Source organism: Hemicordylus capensis, chromosome 6 (genome assembly GCF_027244095.1).
Source record: "Hemicordylus capensis ecotype Gifberg chromosome 6, rHemCap1.1.pri, whole genome shotgun sequence".
Lineage (NCBI taxonomy): Eukaryota > Metazoa > Chordata > Lepidosauria > Squamata > Cordylidae > Hemicordylus > Hemicordylus capensis.
This window is the reverse complement of record NC_069662.1, coordinates 140051273-140068037: the sequence shown is the minus strand read 5'-3', so window position 1 is coordinate 140068037 and position 16765 is coordinate 140051273. Positions and strand designations below refer to the sequence as shown.

Below are 16765 nucleotides of genomic sequence, written 5' to 3'. Positions count from 1 at the left end.
AAAGTCATGGTTGAAGATTATTTGAATTGGCAGTATTTTTGCTGGATGGAAGCACCTACTTTTATTTAAATCTGACTTGAATAGATAGTGGTGATTCCTTAGAACAGTCCTCACGTCCAGTACTTCTTGTTTCTTGTTGACAGTTTTTAGGATCTCAATGTGTTCTCTGACAACTTTGACCTTGAGTGTTTTAAGTTTTGGGGGTTAGTTGGATGTAACAATTGAAAGGAGTTCATGCTTTTTTAAAAATGCCATACTGGTTAAAAGCATAGAGCAGGATTCAGTTGAACTTAAGTACTGTTCTATCTTCAGGTTCTTTGATGTGGTCTCTGTGCTTTACACAAATGGGCTTTGCGCCTGCGCAGAGACCACATTGGAGCTTCCAAGCTAGAGTTCTTACTTTTGGCAGTAACCCCACCCCCTCGGTATATAGGCGGCTGCATGGGCTTCCCTCTCCAGTCTGTCTTCGTCTGTGTTCGAAGACACATCGCTGAGCTGCTCCTTGCTAGACTCTTGTGCAAGTACTGTATTCTCCTTCCCTCCCCCCCCCATTTTTGTTCAGTCCTTCCCTTCCTTAGCATTTTTATTTTGCCCCTGGTCACCACCTCGGATATCTTCCTAGTTTTGTTTCCACCCCATCGTGGCCTTCGGGCCCGGCATGCTTTGGATCCTTCGCCTCTGCTTTTCTCTGTATACCCTCTTTGTCCTATGGCAAAGACTACAAAATGTAAGCAGTGTGGTCGCTGCAAATTCAAGATCCCTTCGACCGACGGCCACAAGGTCTGCCTTTTTTGCCTGAGTGAATCCCACAAAGTTGGCTCTTGTCTGCACTGTGCAGCCTTTACGAAGCAGGCGTGCAAAAATTGAGCCTCTCGACTTTGTTCTTGGCTTTGGGAACAAGCGTTCCAAACTACAGGCTCGGACAAACTGTCCACCATGCAGGCTTCATCCAATACGTCTCCTGCAGCCCAGGGCTTACAGCCCATTTTGTCCCCTCTGGGAGTCTCGGTGACTACCCCCGAGGTGAATATACCCGTCGATCCCGTGGCTCAGGCTTTGACGTTGATACTGAGGAGCTCAGTAGCTGTGTCCATTTTGATGGCGGCATTGATTGAACTGTGTTCTGTCCAGCCGGCCAAAAAGAGAAAGAAGGACCGTCGCACTTCTTCCGAACCACCAACAAAGAAGCAGAAGTCGACGCACAATACCAAACGTTGATCCCGAACTCTACATACTGAAACTATCCTTGATACTGAGGTCGCCTATGGCTCTAACCCACATGATCCCATGTATGAGTCCGAGCATGACTCTGAGCCTGAGGTGCTCCCTCCGGAGCAACCATACTGCTGGGCCAGCCAAGATTTGGAAGCTGCTCTGGATGAGCGCTACGCCAGACAAGTTGAAGAAGAGGCGGACTACTTCTACATGCATCAAGAAGTTCGCCAACGCCATCAGGCCTCCACTGCCGCGGAGCCGCCCCTTTGACGTTCTGCCTTTCCTTGCCTTTCTATACCAGCTTACTCGACCTCGGCCTCGATCCCGAACCCGCCTTCAGTACCGGCAACGTTGCCTCCTCCTCCTCCACCCCGGACTACATCTCTTCTACCTCCACGAGTTCCACCCAGAAATTCGTCTGTACAGGCAGCTACGGCTACTATTGCCCCTGACTCCAGACCAACTACTCAGCTCTGTATTCGACCACTCCAACCCCCAGTATTGACCAACTCATCTGATTCGTCCTCAGATGAAGAAGGCCCAGCATCCTCCCTATCTGATAGAATATCTTTGGGCTCTTTGCCTCCCTCTTTATTGCTGGACCCAAGGCCCAGCTCCCCATCGGAGGATTTCCGTATTTATACAGACTTTGTCTCACATATGGCAGCTTCATTGGGAGTCCAACTTTCTCAAGGAGACAAATCTGAACCTGACCCCCTTTTTCAGTTAATCGAGGATGCCCGTCCATCGGTATCGCTACCGTTAAACCCATCTATTCTCAAAGTGGTCAAGACCTCTTGGATCATGCCTTCCTCTCTTCCACAGACATATAAATGGCTTGACTCCTTTTACAAGGTTCATGGTTCCGCGGATCAAGATGATTCCTTTCTGAAGCAACATCCATCTACGGATTTGATTGTGGTTGAATCTTCCCTCTCTAAATTCAGGGGATATTCCTCCTCTACCCCATCAACAAAGAGGGAAAGAAACTAGATGCGTTTGGAAGGCGTTTATACTCCATTGCTTCTTTATTGACGAGAATTACAAACTACCAGGCATACTATGCCAAATACCAGTCTTTTCTTTGGGACCATATTGCCCCCTTCTTGGACCACCTCCTTGAGGAACAGCAGGGCTCAGCCAAGGTCTTTTTCAGAGAGGCTACGCAGGTCTCTAAGCAGGAACTTCATGCAATTCGCCACTCCACGGAGGGAGCCACTAAAGTAATGTCAACTTCCATCACCATGCCTGGCTCAGGTCTTCCAGTCTCATGCCCAATGCTAGATCCAGAGTGGAAGATCTTCCCTTCGATGGCTCCTCTCTATTCGGAGAGAAAACAGATGACACTCTTCAAAAAGTGCAGAAACTGCATAACACAGCCCGCTCTATGGGTATTCAACACTCCACAACCCGCCATTATAAACCACAAAATTCCCAACAACCACCATATTCTTCTAAACAGCAATACTATGAATCCCAGGACAAGTCCTTTCGCTCCAACAGATACCAGCCTTACAGAAAGTGCTCCAACCGGATCCAAGATGCAGCAGCACTCCAAAGGGTCTCAGCCCTCAGCCAAAGGACAATGACTTGCACCCTCCCCCCCCCCCCCGCTGGGGCACCAGGCTCTCCCCCTTCATTTCCACTTGGGAGAATGTCACCACGGACTCCTGGGCCCTGACCACAGTGAGGGTCGGTTATGCTATAGAATTTGCATCCACCCCTCCATACAACCCCCTGTTACCCACTCTACCCACCCCGACTCTCCTGGAGGAGGTCAACTCTCTGCTCTCCAAATCTGCAATAGAACTGGTTCACAATCCTCAATCCCTGGGTTTCCACTCCTGATACTTCACTGTTCCCAAGCCGGATGGCTCCCTTCGCCCCATCCTGGATCTCTGGGAACTCAACTCCTACACCACCTACTGTAGGTTTCGTATGGTAACGATTCCTAACATCATCTCCCTCCTACAAAAGAACCAGTGGTTCGTCTCCATCGACCTCAAGGATGCATATTATCACATCACCATCAGACCCCAGCGCCGTCGTTTCCTCTGCTTTCAAATAGTAAACAACACTTACCAATTCCACGCCCTTCCCTTCGGACTGGCTTCCACACCCCGGGTGTTCACCAAATGCATGGCCCCGGTGGTAGCAGCCCTACAACAACAAAATATCCAGATTTTTCCATACCTTGACGATTGGCTCATGGTGGCCCACAACCCCTTCTCAGAGACTTCCACACAGTCATCACCCTCCTCTCCAACCTGGGCCTCCAGGTGAACTATGAAAAATCAAAGCTCTCCCCTTCCAGAACAATAGCATTTCTGGGAATCTTTTTCAACTCAAGTGCAGAACCCAGGCCATCCTGGATTTGTCAGCCCACCTACTCTACCACCCTACCCAGTCAGCACGAACAGTTCAATGCCTGTTAGGAGATATGGCTTCCACCACCCACGTCCTCCCTCATGCCAGGCTACGGGCCAGGACTCTACAACACTAGTTCCTTTCAGTGTTCTCTCCACACGAGGACTCCCTCGCTACCACCCTAACGCTCCCGCCTTGGGTTCTGCACTCCCTCCTGTGGTGGACAGACCTGATCAACCTCACCGTCGGCTCCCCCTTCCACCCTCCACGTCCCGCTCTTCTACTCACCACGTATGCATCCATGGACGGTTGGGGTGCTCACTACAACAATCACAACATCCACAGCATCTGGACCTCAACCAAAGCTGCCCACCACATCAATTATCTTGAACTATTAGCAATATTCAAAGCCTTGAAAGCCTTCCTTCCCCTGATAAGGGGCTCCCACGTCCTCATTCAGACGGACAATACTACCACCAAAGCATACCTGAACAGCCGAGGCGGCACCTCTTCCAGCTCCCTCCTGTCCCTGTCCATGGAACTATGGCTCTGGTGCATTCACCATGGCATCACACCCCTGGCGGTCCATATACAGAGACAAGACAACATCACGGCGAACAGGCTAAGCAGGACTCTAATAACATCGCACGAGTGGCAACTACATCTCCCCATGCTACGCTCCCTCTTCTGCCACTGGTTCCTCCCAGAAATAGACCTCTTCTCGTCAGAGGCGAATACGCAATGCCACCAGTATTGCTCCAGGTCCGGGATCGGACCCAATTCTCTGGGGGATGTATTTACCCTACCTTGAACGGAACACCTCATCTACGCCTCCCCTCCAATTCCTCTACTTCCTTGAGTCCTTCAAAAGTTCTCCCAGGACAGCCCGCATTGCATCCTCATCGGCCCGTGGTGGCCCAGGCAGCCCTGGTTTCCCCAACTCCTCCATCTATCCAATCATCGCTATCACCGCTTCCCCCTCACCTCCTCTCCCTGCAGAACGGTTGCCTTCTCCATCCAGACCTACAGTGCCTCCACCTCACAGCTTGGCACATAGTCCCAGCTTCCCGGCTGACCTGTTACGAATAATCCAGGCTTTGCGTAAACCCTCCACTATCTCCTCCTACTCCCACAAGTGGACCCATTTTCAGAACTTTCTAAGGGACAGGGAGATTCCCATACACTCTGTTTCTGTAGAACATGTTTGTTCATATTTGCTATCCCTCAAAGAGGCCGGACTTAAGATCCCGTCCTTGCGGGTTCACCTTGCAGCTATAGTGGCTAACTCTCATCCCTCCACACTCTCGTGATTCCAACACCCTACAGTCAAGCGTTTCCTTAGAGGACTCACTCACCTTTATCCAGACCCGCCAGTCATGGCCCCGGCTTGGGACCTGACCTTGGTGCTCTCTTTGCTCATGAACGCTCCCTTTGAACCCATGGCTATGATTTCTCTCAACCTCCTTTCCTGTAAAGTAGCCTTCCTCACGGCTATCACCTCAGCCAGATGGGTCAGTGAACTCAGGGCTCTTAGAGTTGACCCTCCATACTTGACCTTTCACAAGGAAAAAGCCATCCTTCAGCCAGACATTGCCTTCCTTCCGAAGGTAGTCACATCGTTTCACCGTTCCCAACCAATCTCCCTTACCTGCATTCTTTGCCGAGCTGTCGACTGCAACCAAACGAAGTCTCCATACTCTGGACGTTCGTCGGGCACTCGCCTTCTACGTTGACCGCTCCTCCGCTCTTCGAACCTCCAATTCCCTCATCATACTCCATTCTGGACCTAACAGAGGCAAGCAGGCTTCTGCACAGACCATATCCAGATGGGTGGTCCGCACCATCTCCCTAGCATACCAGATTGCCAAGAAGCCTCTCCCGCTCTCTGTTAAGGTACATTCAACGAGAGCGGTCGCGGCGTCCACTGCCTTTGACAGGTCTGTTCCGCTGGATGTCATTTGCTAGGCGGCTACGTGGGCGTCAAAGCACTCCTTCATACAACACTACAGCCTGGATGTCCAAGCCAGAAAAGACACGGCGTTTGGCAGGGCGGTGCTACAATCCATCTTCGCCTGATTCCTCCTCCAGGTGAGCATGGCACAGGTGCAGCTTGCTATGCGCCCATTCGTGTAAAGCACAGAGGCCACATCGAAGAACGACAGGTTGCTTACCTGTAACTTGGATTCTTCTAGTGGTCATCTGTGCTCTTACATGCCCACCCATCCTCCCTCCTCATGTCTTTTCTGCTAGTCTCTTTCAGATTGCGGACTCAGAAGACTGGAGAGGGAAGCCTGCGCAGCCGCCTATATACCGAGGGGGCGGGGTTACCGCCAAAAGTTAGAACTCTAGATTGGAAGCTCCAATGTGGTCTCTGCACAGGTGCAAAGCCCATTCATGTAAGAGCACAGATGACCACTAGAAGAACCCAAGTTACAGGTAAGCAACCTGTCATTTCAGTAGGAGAGAATTAAGTAACATGTTCAACTTATCCATTAATATCAATGGAGTGTAAATGTGCTTAGCTTTGGTTCGATTTATCTCATATTATCGTTAGTTGGTTTTCAAATTCTCGGGTTTCAATGAGAGCAGATTTTGACACAAGTTTATTGCTGTTTCTAAAAGCCCTGAAGTTAAGTGTTCTTGGTTTAAGAATGAAAAGGTTGTAATTTAAAAAATATTTTCCATTGTAAATTAGTACCCCCGGGGGGGGGGAAGCATGTTTTCCTTAAATCCTAACCTTTATATTTTATTAAGAGGAAGTAATTTTACTGCAATTTACTCACATCACTTGCAACCTACAATGAAAGCAAGTTAGCAGAGGTAGTGTGAAATTAATAAAAATAACAAACGGCTATTTCCGTCATATTTAAGCGTTTGTGCAGTAGGTCTCCACAAGATTTATGGAATAAACTTCAAACAGGGTTTGACCAAACCATATGAATATAACTGTGGAAGTAAACTGTTCTTAATTTTAATTTTAAAAATAACAGCTCATGCCTCTCAGTTCTGATTGTCTTGTGTGCAGTGTGGAGAGTTAATCCCCAAGCACAGCCTTTCTGATGTAAAATCTGAATGCTTGTGTAGACTCAGCAGCTGTCCCCTCCCCATGTGGTATCTTCCATTACTTTACTGGAGATATGAGTTTTGGCCCAGCAATATTGGACAAATATGGTTTTAAGTGACAGAGGCTTATGCTTACACATTCACCTGACTCTCATGGATTCTGTTGGCTCCAGATTAGAAGAAGGAAAATAAATTCACACTGTGGCCGTCCTCTTAGCTGCTTGCAGTATTTGAATCATGGGGAATCTGTTAAATCTAAAGACACAATTAACTATTGCAGAAGAACTGTAAATTCACCAAGCTTTCCTTACACACATACACACACACACACACACACACACACAGTCCTGTGGCTCTCTGTTACAAACATCTAGGATTATTGAGAGTGTGTGTGTTTCCCCTTTCTAATAGCTGATTAACATATTGTACACTCTGTTCCCCCACTCCGAAGAATCTGTATTTCTAGAAAGCAGGAAATGAGTTGCAGTGTAGTTTGCTTGCATATAAAGAGATATACAAAGTGTGCAGTTGAGGGTGCTCAGGTGCTTCGCTGTTGCTTCTGAAATATGAGTTGCCATTTGTTATGTCAGTTCAGTAATGGGGGTTTGAGCTACACTGTATATACAGAGAGGTTCTACTGACGCTTTTAGCGACATTCTGGTATACGTGTGTGCCACACCTCTTACGTGTGCTGCCCCTTCACAGGGCTTGCGCCTTAACATGGGCTTTTAAAGAAGGCCTTTATATATATCTGTTCTTTATATATATATCTGTTCTTTATATATATCTGTATATATACCTGTCTGTTCATAACCCATGTAAACTGTATGATTTGCTGCACATTTGAGTAGTGTTGGCTTAAATCCAAGAACATTCACTTAACGTGAGATGTACAAAATTCTGGAAACATTGACGTAAGGAAGAAACTTCTTCCATTCCTCTTGAAACATGAAGACTCTGAGATGAATTTGAATATTTGCTGTATTTGTGTGACTGTCAATATCAAAGTTGGTTATGTCCTTTAGACTCAGAATGCATATAAACTAAACCTGGCCTGGCAAACTCCTGCAGATACTAACTAGAGGAGCTCCTTGTTCATAGGGAAGCACTCAGGAAGTTGTGTGTGTGTGTGTGTGTGTGTGTGTGTGTGTGTGTGTGTGTGTGTGAGAGATACATATTTATAAGCCTCTCCCACCCTATGTAAAAGAGTCAGTGACAAGTTGCAATATAACCTAGGAACATAGGAAGCTTTGTTATATATATTTTTAATCCTCTACCATAAAAGCCTTGGACGTGCGGCCGTGCCGCCCGTGTCTTTTTTGCCCGTTCTGGGCATGCGCTCCGCGCATGCCCAGATCAGGCGAAAAAGATACGGCCGCCCAGAGACGGGCGGCCATGTTGGACCCTGCCGCCACGGGAGACCGGGAGGCACGGGAGACCGGGAGGAGCAGAAGCGGCGGGCGGAGAGTGCGGCCGAGGCCTCGGCCAAAGGAGTGCGGGCCAAGGAGGCGGTGGCCGCGGCAGGGCGACTGGCCCCGATGGTGGCCGCCGCCACGAGAAACAGCGGGCGGAGAGTGCGGCGGTGGCGGCGGCGGAGGTGTCGGCCCAAGGAGTGCGCCCGAGGTGGGTGAGGCGGCAGCGGAAACCCCCCCCCACTAGAGCCCGTTATTACAACGGGCTTACACATACCGTACTAGTTATAAATAATATTTTAATGTTGGGATTTGTACACCACCTAGAGATTTACATATCAGGTGGTCTAAAATATGATAAATAAATATTATATTTGTACACTACCCCAGACTTGAATCTCTGGGTGGCTTACATCAACATAAAACAAATTAAAACAGGAATTAAAACCTTAAAATAATTTAAAACCACCAGTCTAGTTAAAAAGCTTGGGTGAATAAGTGTGTCTCATAGACTTTTTAAAAGTTGTCAGAGATGGGGAGGCTTTTATTTCAGCAGGGAGCGCATTCTAGAGTCTCAGGGTGGCAGCAGAGAAAGCCTGTCTCTGTGTAGCCACCAGTCAAGCTGGTGGCAACTGCAGGCAAACCTCTCTGGATGATCTCAGTGGGCGATAGGAATCCTAGTGAAGAAGACGTTCTCTGAAGAAGAACCTTGTATACCAAGTCAAGCCATTGGTCAATTTACCGCAGTCTTGTCTAAATTGACTGGCAATGGCTCTCTAAGGTTTCAGGCAGGAGTTTTTCCCAGCCTGACCTGGAGATGCTGCCAGGGAGTGAACCTGGAACCTTCTGCTGCAAAGCAAATGGGCTAACCACTGGGCTACAGCCGCATCCAATTTATCTTTATCTTGATTTAACTTGTCCTCCACAATTGTGTGTGTGAGAGAGTTTAGGCTGAGGAAATGAATTGCCCAAAACTACCGAGTGGGCTTCATGTTTGAGGACATATTTTATCCAAAGCATCATGGAGAAAGTCCAAAGGCTGTTTTGTGCACCACAGCTCTTGAGGGAACCCCTTCCCCCTCTCTGCCACTCCTCACATGCCCCTCACTCTTGAAGGTCAGGGGAACCTCCAGAGCAGCATCCGGCATGGTCCTCATGTCCATACAGAAGTGATTCACATGGACCGATTTAGATCTCCCACTGTGACATCCATGGCATTACTTTTAGCAGTATGGACGTGCACATTACTAGCTACACTATCACCCCAAATTACTAATATTCCTGTTGGGAATTCTTGAGTCATTGGCCTTTTGGAATATGGTCAGTTTTAAATAATGATAAACATTCAATTATCTGTCATGGTTAGAAAACACGACTGAAAAGCATTTGTCACCACTGTGTGCAAGAAAAGATTTTTGTCATAGTTATGTGATTCTCTTCCTCCCCACCCCCGCTCTTCCTCCTTTTGAGTGGGGGTGGGGGGAGGGCGCACTCAAAAGTTTTCTGAAAGTTTCAGGGGCAGTCCTAGACTCCCACTGTTAGGTCCCAGCAGCAGTTCTGTGCCCACTTGCTTCGGAGTAAGCCCGGTTAAACTCAGTGGGATTTGCTTCCGAGTAAACCGACTTAAGATTGCACTGCACGTTCTTTATATATGAAGATTAGTACATTAGGTCACATTGAAAGCTTTTAATAGGAAAAGGGTGATCTGCACTCTTTTAACTTGGCAGAGATTTTTTAAAAAATGCTTGTATAAAGAAGCAGATTTGGGCGGGGAGACACTGGCCATTAACAAACACCTGATGGACATCATTTCTGTAAATGTCCTAGTTAATGGTGTAGGCCAGAATCCACACATATCTAGCTCAGTGTTCTGAGGGACCCCCAGGACACTGTTCCGGGCGTCCCCAAAATCTCTCTTGCTGGTAGAGCAGCAGACCCCCGTGACATCCACCAAGTCCCCCTCCCCACAAATCTTCACAAACCTGGTGCACTGCTTCTGGGTATTATTATTTACAGTTTACATCCCACTCTTCCTCCAAGGAGCCCAGAGGGGTGTACTACATGCTTAAGTTTCTCCTCACAACAACCCTGTGAAGTCGGTTAGGCTGAGAGAGAAGTGACCCAGCAAGTATCATGGCTGAATGGGGATTTGAACTCTGGTCTCCCCGGTCCAAGTCCAGCACTCTAACCACTACACCATGCTGGCTCCATCTATACCATACTAGGTATATACAATATATACTCACAAATGTTGCTTTCCACAGGTGCAGGCTAGTACTCTAACTTCTCATGGAAGGCTTTATTAATTCCAGGAACGGAACTAATAAAGCCTCCCCTGAAAAATATGAGCTCCCTCGCCTTTCCCAAGCCAAAGCTCTGGCACTCTGGTGCCTGCGCTCTTGCAGACTTGTTTGCTTGTTTCCCTTCTCCAAGAGAAAACCTCATCCTATGTTGAGAGAGGTGTGTGTGTGTATCGCCATGTGCACATGTCCTGAATTAACACTTCTACAAGAAGCCGTGCAGATATGATTTTCGGCATTGGAGAACCAGAGACGTATGTGGCCACAAAACAGGTTGATTGATAAAAATCCTTCCCACTATTGGCGATTATTTACTGTCTCTTAAGCAGCGGGCTGTATATTTATGCCAGTTTATCTGCTTCAGGGAGCGTTCTTGATAGCAGGACAAAGTGAATAAAAGTAGTTTGCTTTGCAAATGAATGCAAATAGCCAAGCCTTTGGGAAGCCCTTTAAACAGGGGCAAGCCACTCTGATTATGAGTGAAGCTGCCATTTGGACATGGTGAAAAGAGCACGCTTGAGCCATTGATTGGGGGAGACAGTAAAAAGTCAGGAAGGGCCCCGTTAAGCTTGCAGTGCAGCAGGCAGACGTCAGTGTGGTTAGAGCACAGTGGGAGAATGACAGGCAGGATTAGTGTCAGGGAGAGACTTTGCCGTAGCTGTGGAGATGGTCTCTGGGGTCATTCACCTCTGACTGTTGTTCTGTGTTGATGGCTCTGTAATGCAAACTGCTTGATGCCTGCCTGTTCATTGTCGGAAATGGTGATTAGGGGAGGTATTTGTCAGAAAGGGCTCTTTTTAGAAATAAATAGAAATGGGAAGCTGTTGCTTACTACCCGTGCCAGTGTAGAGGAAGCCCTATGCAGATGGCTCTCTGTGAAAAAGGGAAGGTGGAAACAGCTGCCTTCATGTGAATATTGAGGCTTCTCTCTGAAGAACCACTGCTCTTTAGCTTTGGGGCTTTGAGTTTGATTTGTCATAAAAAGGAGGAACTGGAATTGTTTGCAGTGGGTGTCATGTAATTGCCTCTACAAAAAATAACTCATTTTGTTTTTGATTTTTTTACCCTGTAAGTATGCATGCTCAGAAACTTTGAGCCCTGGGTGCTTAGCACTTTTTAAGCACCACACCATCTGATATATATTCTTCAAATGCAAATCTGATATATATTCTTCAAATTTGTTATATTGTCTTAAAATTTAAGAATATGATAGTGTAGTGGATTGTGTGCCCTTTTAAAATAAAAAAAATAATAGTCAGGATAAAGGTGTTAAATTCAGTGTCTGCCTTGTCTTAATGGACTTCCTTGGTAAAAAGAATGGTATGAGCTGTTTTGAAATGTTAATACCTTAAAGCATATTACACTGGAATTTTTACATTTATTTTTTATCGTGTGGAACTTTGGATATTTTTTGCTGCATGTTGTAGTAAGCTACTATGCATGCCACAAGTACGTGTTCGTTCTCTCTCTCTCTGCTCCCCCACCTCCCTCCAACATTGTAAATGGATACACTTGACCTGTGTATGTATGGTAATATATATGTAGTATATGATTGGCAGAGAAAATTGATCCGTTTACAATAAGTCAGATCTTGTGTTACCTTATGCAACAAGAGAAAAGTAGGAACTATTGAACAAGCTCTAAAAACATTATGTTGGTTGTTAACAACCTTTATTTGATTACTTTGCTTAAGACTTTCTGTGCTGCTCTACATCTTCAGTACGCAAAAATCTTTCACGTTTGCTCGAGTAATGAATGTTCTACAAATCTTTTACAGGCACCTGAATGGACGGAAGAGGACCTTAGCCAGCTGACAAGAAGTATGGTTAAGTTCCCAGGGGGGACGCCTGGTCGATGGGAAAAGATTGCTCACGAATTGGGTCGATCAGTGGCAGATGTGAGTTCACTCGAATTTGCATTGTATGGACAAACCAGAACAAGACAGGCAGTGTAGAAGCCAGACATAGATGGGGTCCGACATTGTCTTTGGAGAGAGGCTACAATCCTTTTAGGACCTGGAAGTGAACCATTAACTAACTAAGCAAGAAGCAGATGTCGGCCGGTCCCCTTGCTCCACAATTAACAGCTGTAACTGATCAGCTATATGGGGATTCTGGTGCTCAGAGACTTGAGCTACTGTAACCTGATAACAGAAAAACAATGCCAGTTTTAGACTTTGTAGTAAACCCCTTTAGCTGGAAGAGAACATTTGTGAGACTTAAGTAAAGATAATATTTCTGGTTAAGCCTTTAAAAAAAATACACCCTAAATGCAGATCAGCTAATAGTGTTTAGACAGGTGGTATCCATTAATTAAGCTGGAGCTTTTTTCCATGAAATGATGGGACTGCCTCATAATTAATATTGTGATGTTTATAATGACTAATTTGCCTCCTTACAGAGGGTAAACATGAACTCTTGTTTCTTTAAAGATGGATTTGGGAAGTTTTGGTTCTTGAATCTTATCCTAAGAGAGAACAAACAAAAATCTATGCAAGTGCCTCAGAGTCCAAAGGCAGCAGAAGAGCGTACAGGTGTTAACTTGAGTGTTGTCAATGGATATTTGCCACTTAATGGCTGCTGCCACATCTGAGCATTAAGGAAATTACCCCATTCCTGTGAGAGAAGCTGATCATACACCTGTTTTGTGTTATATGGATTGCTGTCCTTCTAGGCAACAAGTTATTGAAGGAGGCAATGAGCAGAGACTGAAGAGGGAGGAATGGTGGTGTGTGGAGTGGTGGAAATCTCTTGCTCTTTCAACTGCAACAGCTTGGGATAGCCTTACACATATGCCATTTCTGTCATAGCACAGACATCCCTTTCTTTGCTGATGCTGCTTCCCAACCCTAGGAACATAGGAGTCTGCCTCCTCCTGAGTCAGACCATTGCTCCATCTAGCTCAGTCTTGACTGACTGGCAGCAACTTTCCAAGGTTTCAGGCAGGAATCTCTCCAAGCCCTATCCAGAGATGGCAGAGATTGAACCTGGGACCCTCTGCATGAAAAGCAGATGCTCAGCCACTAAGCTACAGTCCTGTCCCCTAACTATCATGTGATCAGGTATGGGACAGATCCTTGATGTTTACGCCGGTCCAATATGGCTATTCAGGGACATACGCTACTGGCATGATAGAGAGCTATGAATTTGGGCCCAAGAAGTGACTTCATCTTGGTTTGACCATATGCATTGGTCAAACAGACCATGTGAACAAGTTAGTCCATGCACCCATATTGCTATGTTGCTGATCAACAGCTGTGGAATGCTGTTGCCCGAACCCACTGATGAGCAATCTGGGTTTATGGAAAAACTGTTCACAGGACCAGGCACAGTGCACTGATCTTAACCAGGCTGGCAAAATGTTAACCAGTAGGAGGAAAGCAGTAGTTCCTGGCAAGCGTGTGCTCCCACCATTCATCAGGACTTATGGCCATTTTTGTGTTGTCCAAACTCAGAAATGTTGGGTGGAGAATATTGGGTTCCCTCTGCCACACAACATTCACCTGACATCTGTAACCAAGAATTGAAGTTGGGTGGAAAATGTCAGGTGGCAAAGGGGACCCATCATTCTCCACCTGACATTTCTGGGTTTGGTCAACATGGTAACAGCTGGTAGTACTGGTGAGTGGTGGGAGCTTAGTTGCAGGAGATCGTCTGAACCCGCCATATGTAAAAATGAACAAGTGAAATCCCACAGAAATGATTACTAGTTTCTGAATAAAGGTATATCCATTGTCTCTCAGGAAAAGCAGGGAGCATTGTGGTCCATACAGAATACATATACTTGTATTTACAAGTCATTACAAATACATATTTCATATGTCTTAAGAGGAAAAAGCCTAAATTCTTAAAAGCCTAAAGGCTGTAACTGATCTACTGCACATACACCATGCTTTTCAGCCTCCCCCTTCCAGTGGCAACCTGCCAGTGCTACTTGAAAAGCTACCCCAGTGGACTGGGGAAATCCTCCCGAGGGTGGTTCCATAAGTGGCTGTCACCAGAAGGGAAAAGAAGCAGCCACAGCATCCATGGATGGAAGTGCATTCATGCACGCATGAGCCTTTTTGGATCTCAGCCTAAGTCTCCAAAGCAGAATTATGTACAACTAGTAAATATATATGCTTAATTTCTATAATTATGTGCAAAGAAATTGTTTATTGGTGGAACTGATCATGGAGTCTTGGCCCCCTTAAATGCCTTAAAAAAAAACACAACTTTCCACTAGAAGTTACGTTCTTGTGTGAGTTTTATGCTGTTTGTGGTGTTCCTTCAACTGCTGCTGTTAGACAGAATGAAATGATTTAAAGGGAGTGTGTCTGGCTTTTGTCAGCTTGTGACTGCTGGTTAAACTCGCAGCTCACTTATCCAAGAGCACTGCAGAATAAATTTATATGGATGGGAACAGGGTTTGGGGCTGGGAAGGTGCCTTTCTTGGTGTTCATACTTGAGGCATTGTGTGACTTCATTTGTTTCTTTCCTCATGTTGTCAAAGGGCAAGGAAGAACCCCTTGTTATAAAGGCATTATGCCATGCACTATTCAGATCTTTTAAAGATTTGGGGGAAATTCTAGAAAGAAGAATTTTGTTTCTGCCAAGGGCCTGCCTCTCTCTCTCTCTCTCTCTCTCTCTCTCTCCCTCCCTCCCTCCCTCCCTCCCTCTCTCTCTCCCCAAAAGTTTATTTGCTCTTGAATACCAGGATGGTGTCATTTCCTTCAGATCTGCTGAAGAAAAATATTAAGGATCTAAAACAGGCCTGCTCAACATAGGCCCCCCAGCTGTTTTGGGACTACAACTCCCATAATCCCCAGCTACGCTGGCCAATAGACGAGGATTATGGGAATTGTAGGCCAACATCTGCAGGAAGGCGCTAGTCAGCCAGATGCATTTGGGAAACTCAAAAGCATAGCATAATGGTGATAGCCATCTCTTGCTATGTATGTCTGATAATCTGGGGTATACTCTATCTGGCTATGGAAGTTCCATTTAGCTGTCATGGCTGTTTAGCCATGATAGCTATTTGTCTTAGAGCCTTAGAAATCATTTTTTTAAAAACCGTCTTGGAGTCAGTCTACAGAAACAGTAGATCACATAATAAAACCACTTGTAATTACCACTTCATGCTAGTGTGTGTATGTATGGGCCAATGGGGATGTCTCTTAAACCTCATATAGCATTTTTAGCAATATTAATCCATTAAGCAACTCATCATTAGATTGTGTTGCAATTTTTTTGTCCTCCGTGAAGTAGTCTGTTTAAAAATTGTCTTTAAAGACTCACATTTCCCTGGCATGCTCTCCCATTGGCTGGGGTGAGGTGGGAAATGCTCTCCAATTGGCTCTCCAACCTCCCTGCAGCCTTCTGATAAGTGCATGAGAAATCAAACAAAGGGTAACCATTATTACACTTGAATGCTTTAACTCATGGCTCTGAGGTAGGTAGGGGAACAGTCTCCCCAGCTGTGACAGTGGCCTCTTCCTTAATTCCTTCTCTCTGATAGTGGCCTCTTGATTCATTTTACCTTAGAACTGCTAGGCCTTGGTGCTCCTGTTTGGCCTTGCACCTCATAAGCAGAAGGGGCTGCTAAGTTCCTTGTAAGGGCCTCAGGGCCCAGGACTTTTAGGCATGACTGGCAGAAAGTATTTTAAATATAGGCATCCCATAGAGCTGATATTATCTATCATGTTTTTATAGTGCTTGATAGGTGCATCTCTAGGCGGTGTACAGAGTTAAAACACAACAAATGTAAAACAGAAAAAAATGTTAACATTTCAAAAGATAAATAAAAACAAGCTCATAAGATAAAAGCAAGTTAAATAGCTTTAAAATTTCAGTTAAAAGCCTGAGAAAATAGGTGCATGTGGAGGGTCTTCCTAAAAGCAAACAGAGAAGGAGATGCTCTTATTCCAACAGGGAGCATATTCCAAAGCCCTGGGGCAGCCACAGAGAAGGCCTGGTCCTGAGTCACTACCAAATGAATCAGCCTCAACCATAACTGGACCTCTTCAGATATTCTTAATAGGCGACAGGGTTCATGACAAAGAAGGCACCCTCTTAAGTACCCAGGACCCAAGCCACTGAGGGCTTTATAACCAGCACTTTGTATTTCGCTTGGAAACGTATCGGCAGCCAGTGCATTTCTTTTAAAATTGGTGTTCTGTGGTACCCTCGGGTTGTCCAAGGGACTAGTCTGCCTGCCACATTCTGTACCAATTGTAATTTCTAGAATGCGTACAAAGGCAGCCCCACGTAGAGTGCATTACAGTAGTCAAGCCTAGAGGTTATCAGCATATGCACCACTGTCTTAAGGTAATTTACCTCCAGAAATGAACATAGCTGACGTATCAGCTGAAGCTATGACAAAAAGCGTTTCTGACCACTGCCTCAGCCTGAGAAACCGGAGAGAGTTTGG

The 16765-nt window shown here is 46.0% G+C and overlaps 1 protein-coding gene across 2 annotated transcripts in view; it reads left to right on the top strand.

The window, feature by feature from the left end:
- DNAJC1 (DnaJ heat shock protein family (Hsp40) member C1) overlaps positions 1-16765 on the top strand; it is a 140883-nt gene that overhangs the window by 104114 nt on the left and 20004 nt on the right. For both annotated transcript variants that reach the window (XM_053263422.1, XM_053263423.1), the window contains exon 9: positions 12135-12254. In XM_053263422.1, coding sequence (XP_053119397.1) covers positions 12135-12254 — 120 coding nt within the window. The remainder of the gene's footprint in view (positions 1-12134; positions 12255-16765) is intronic.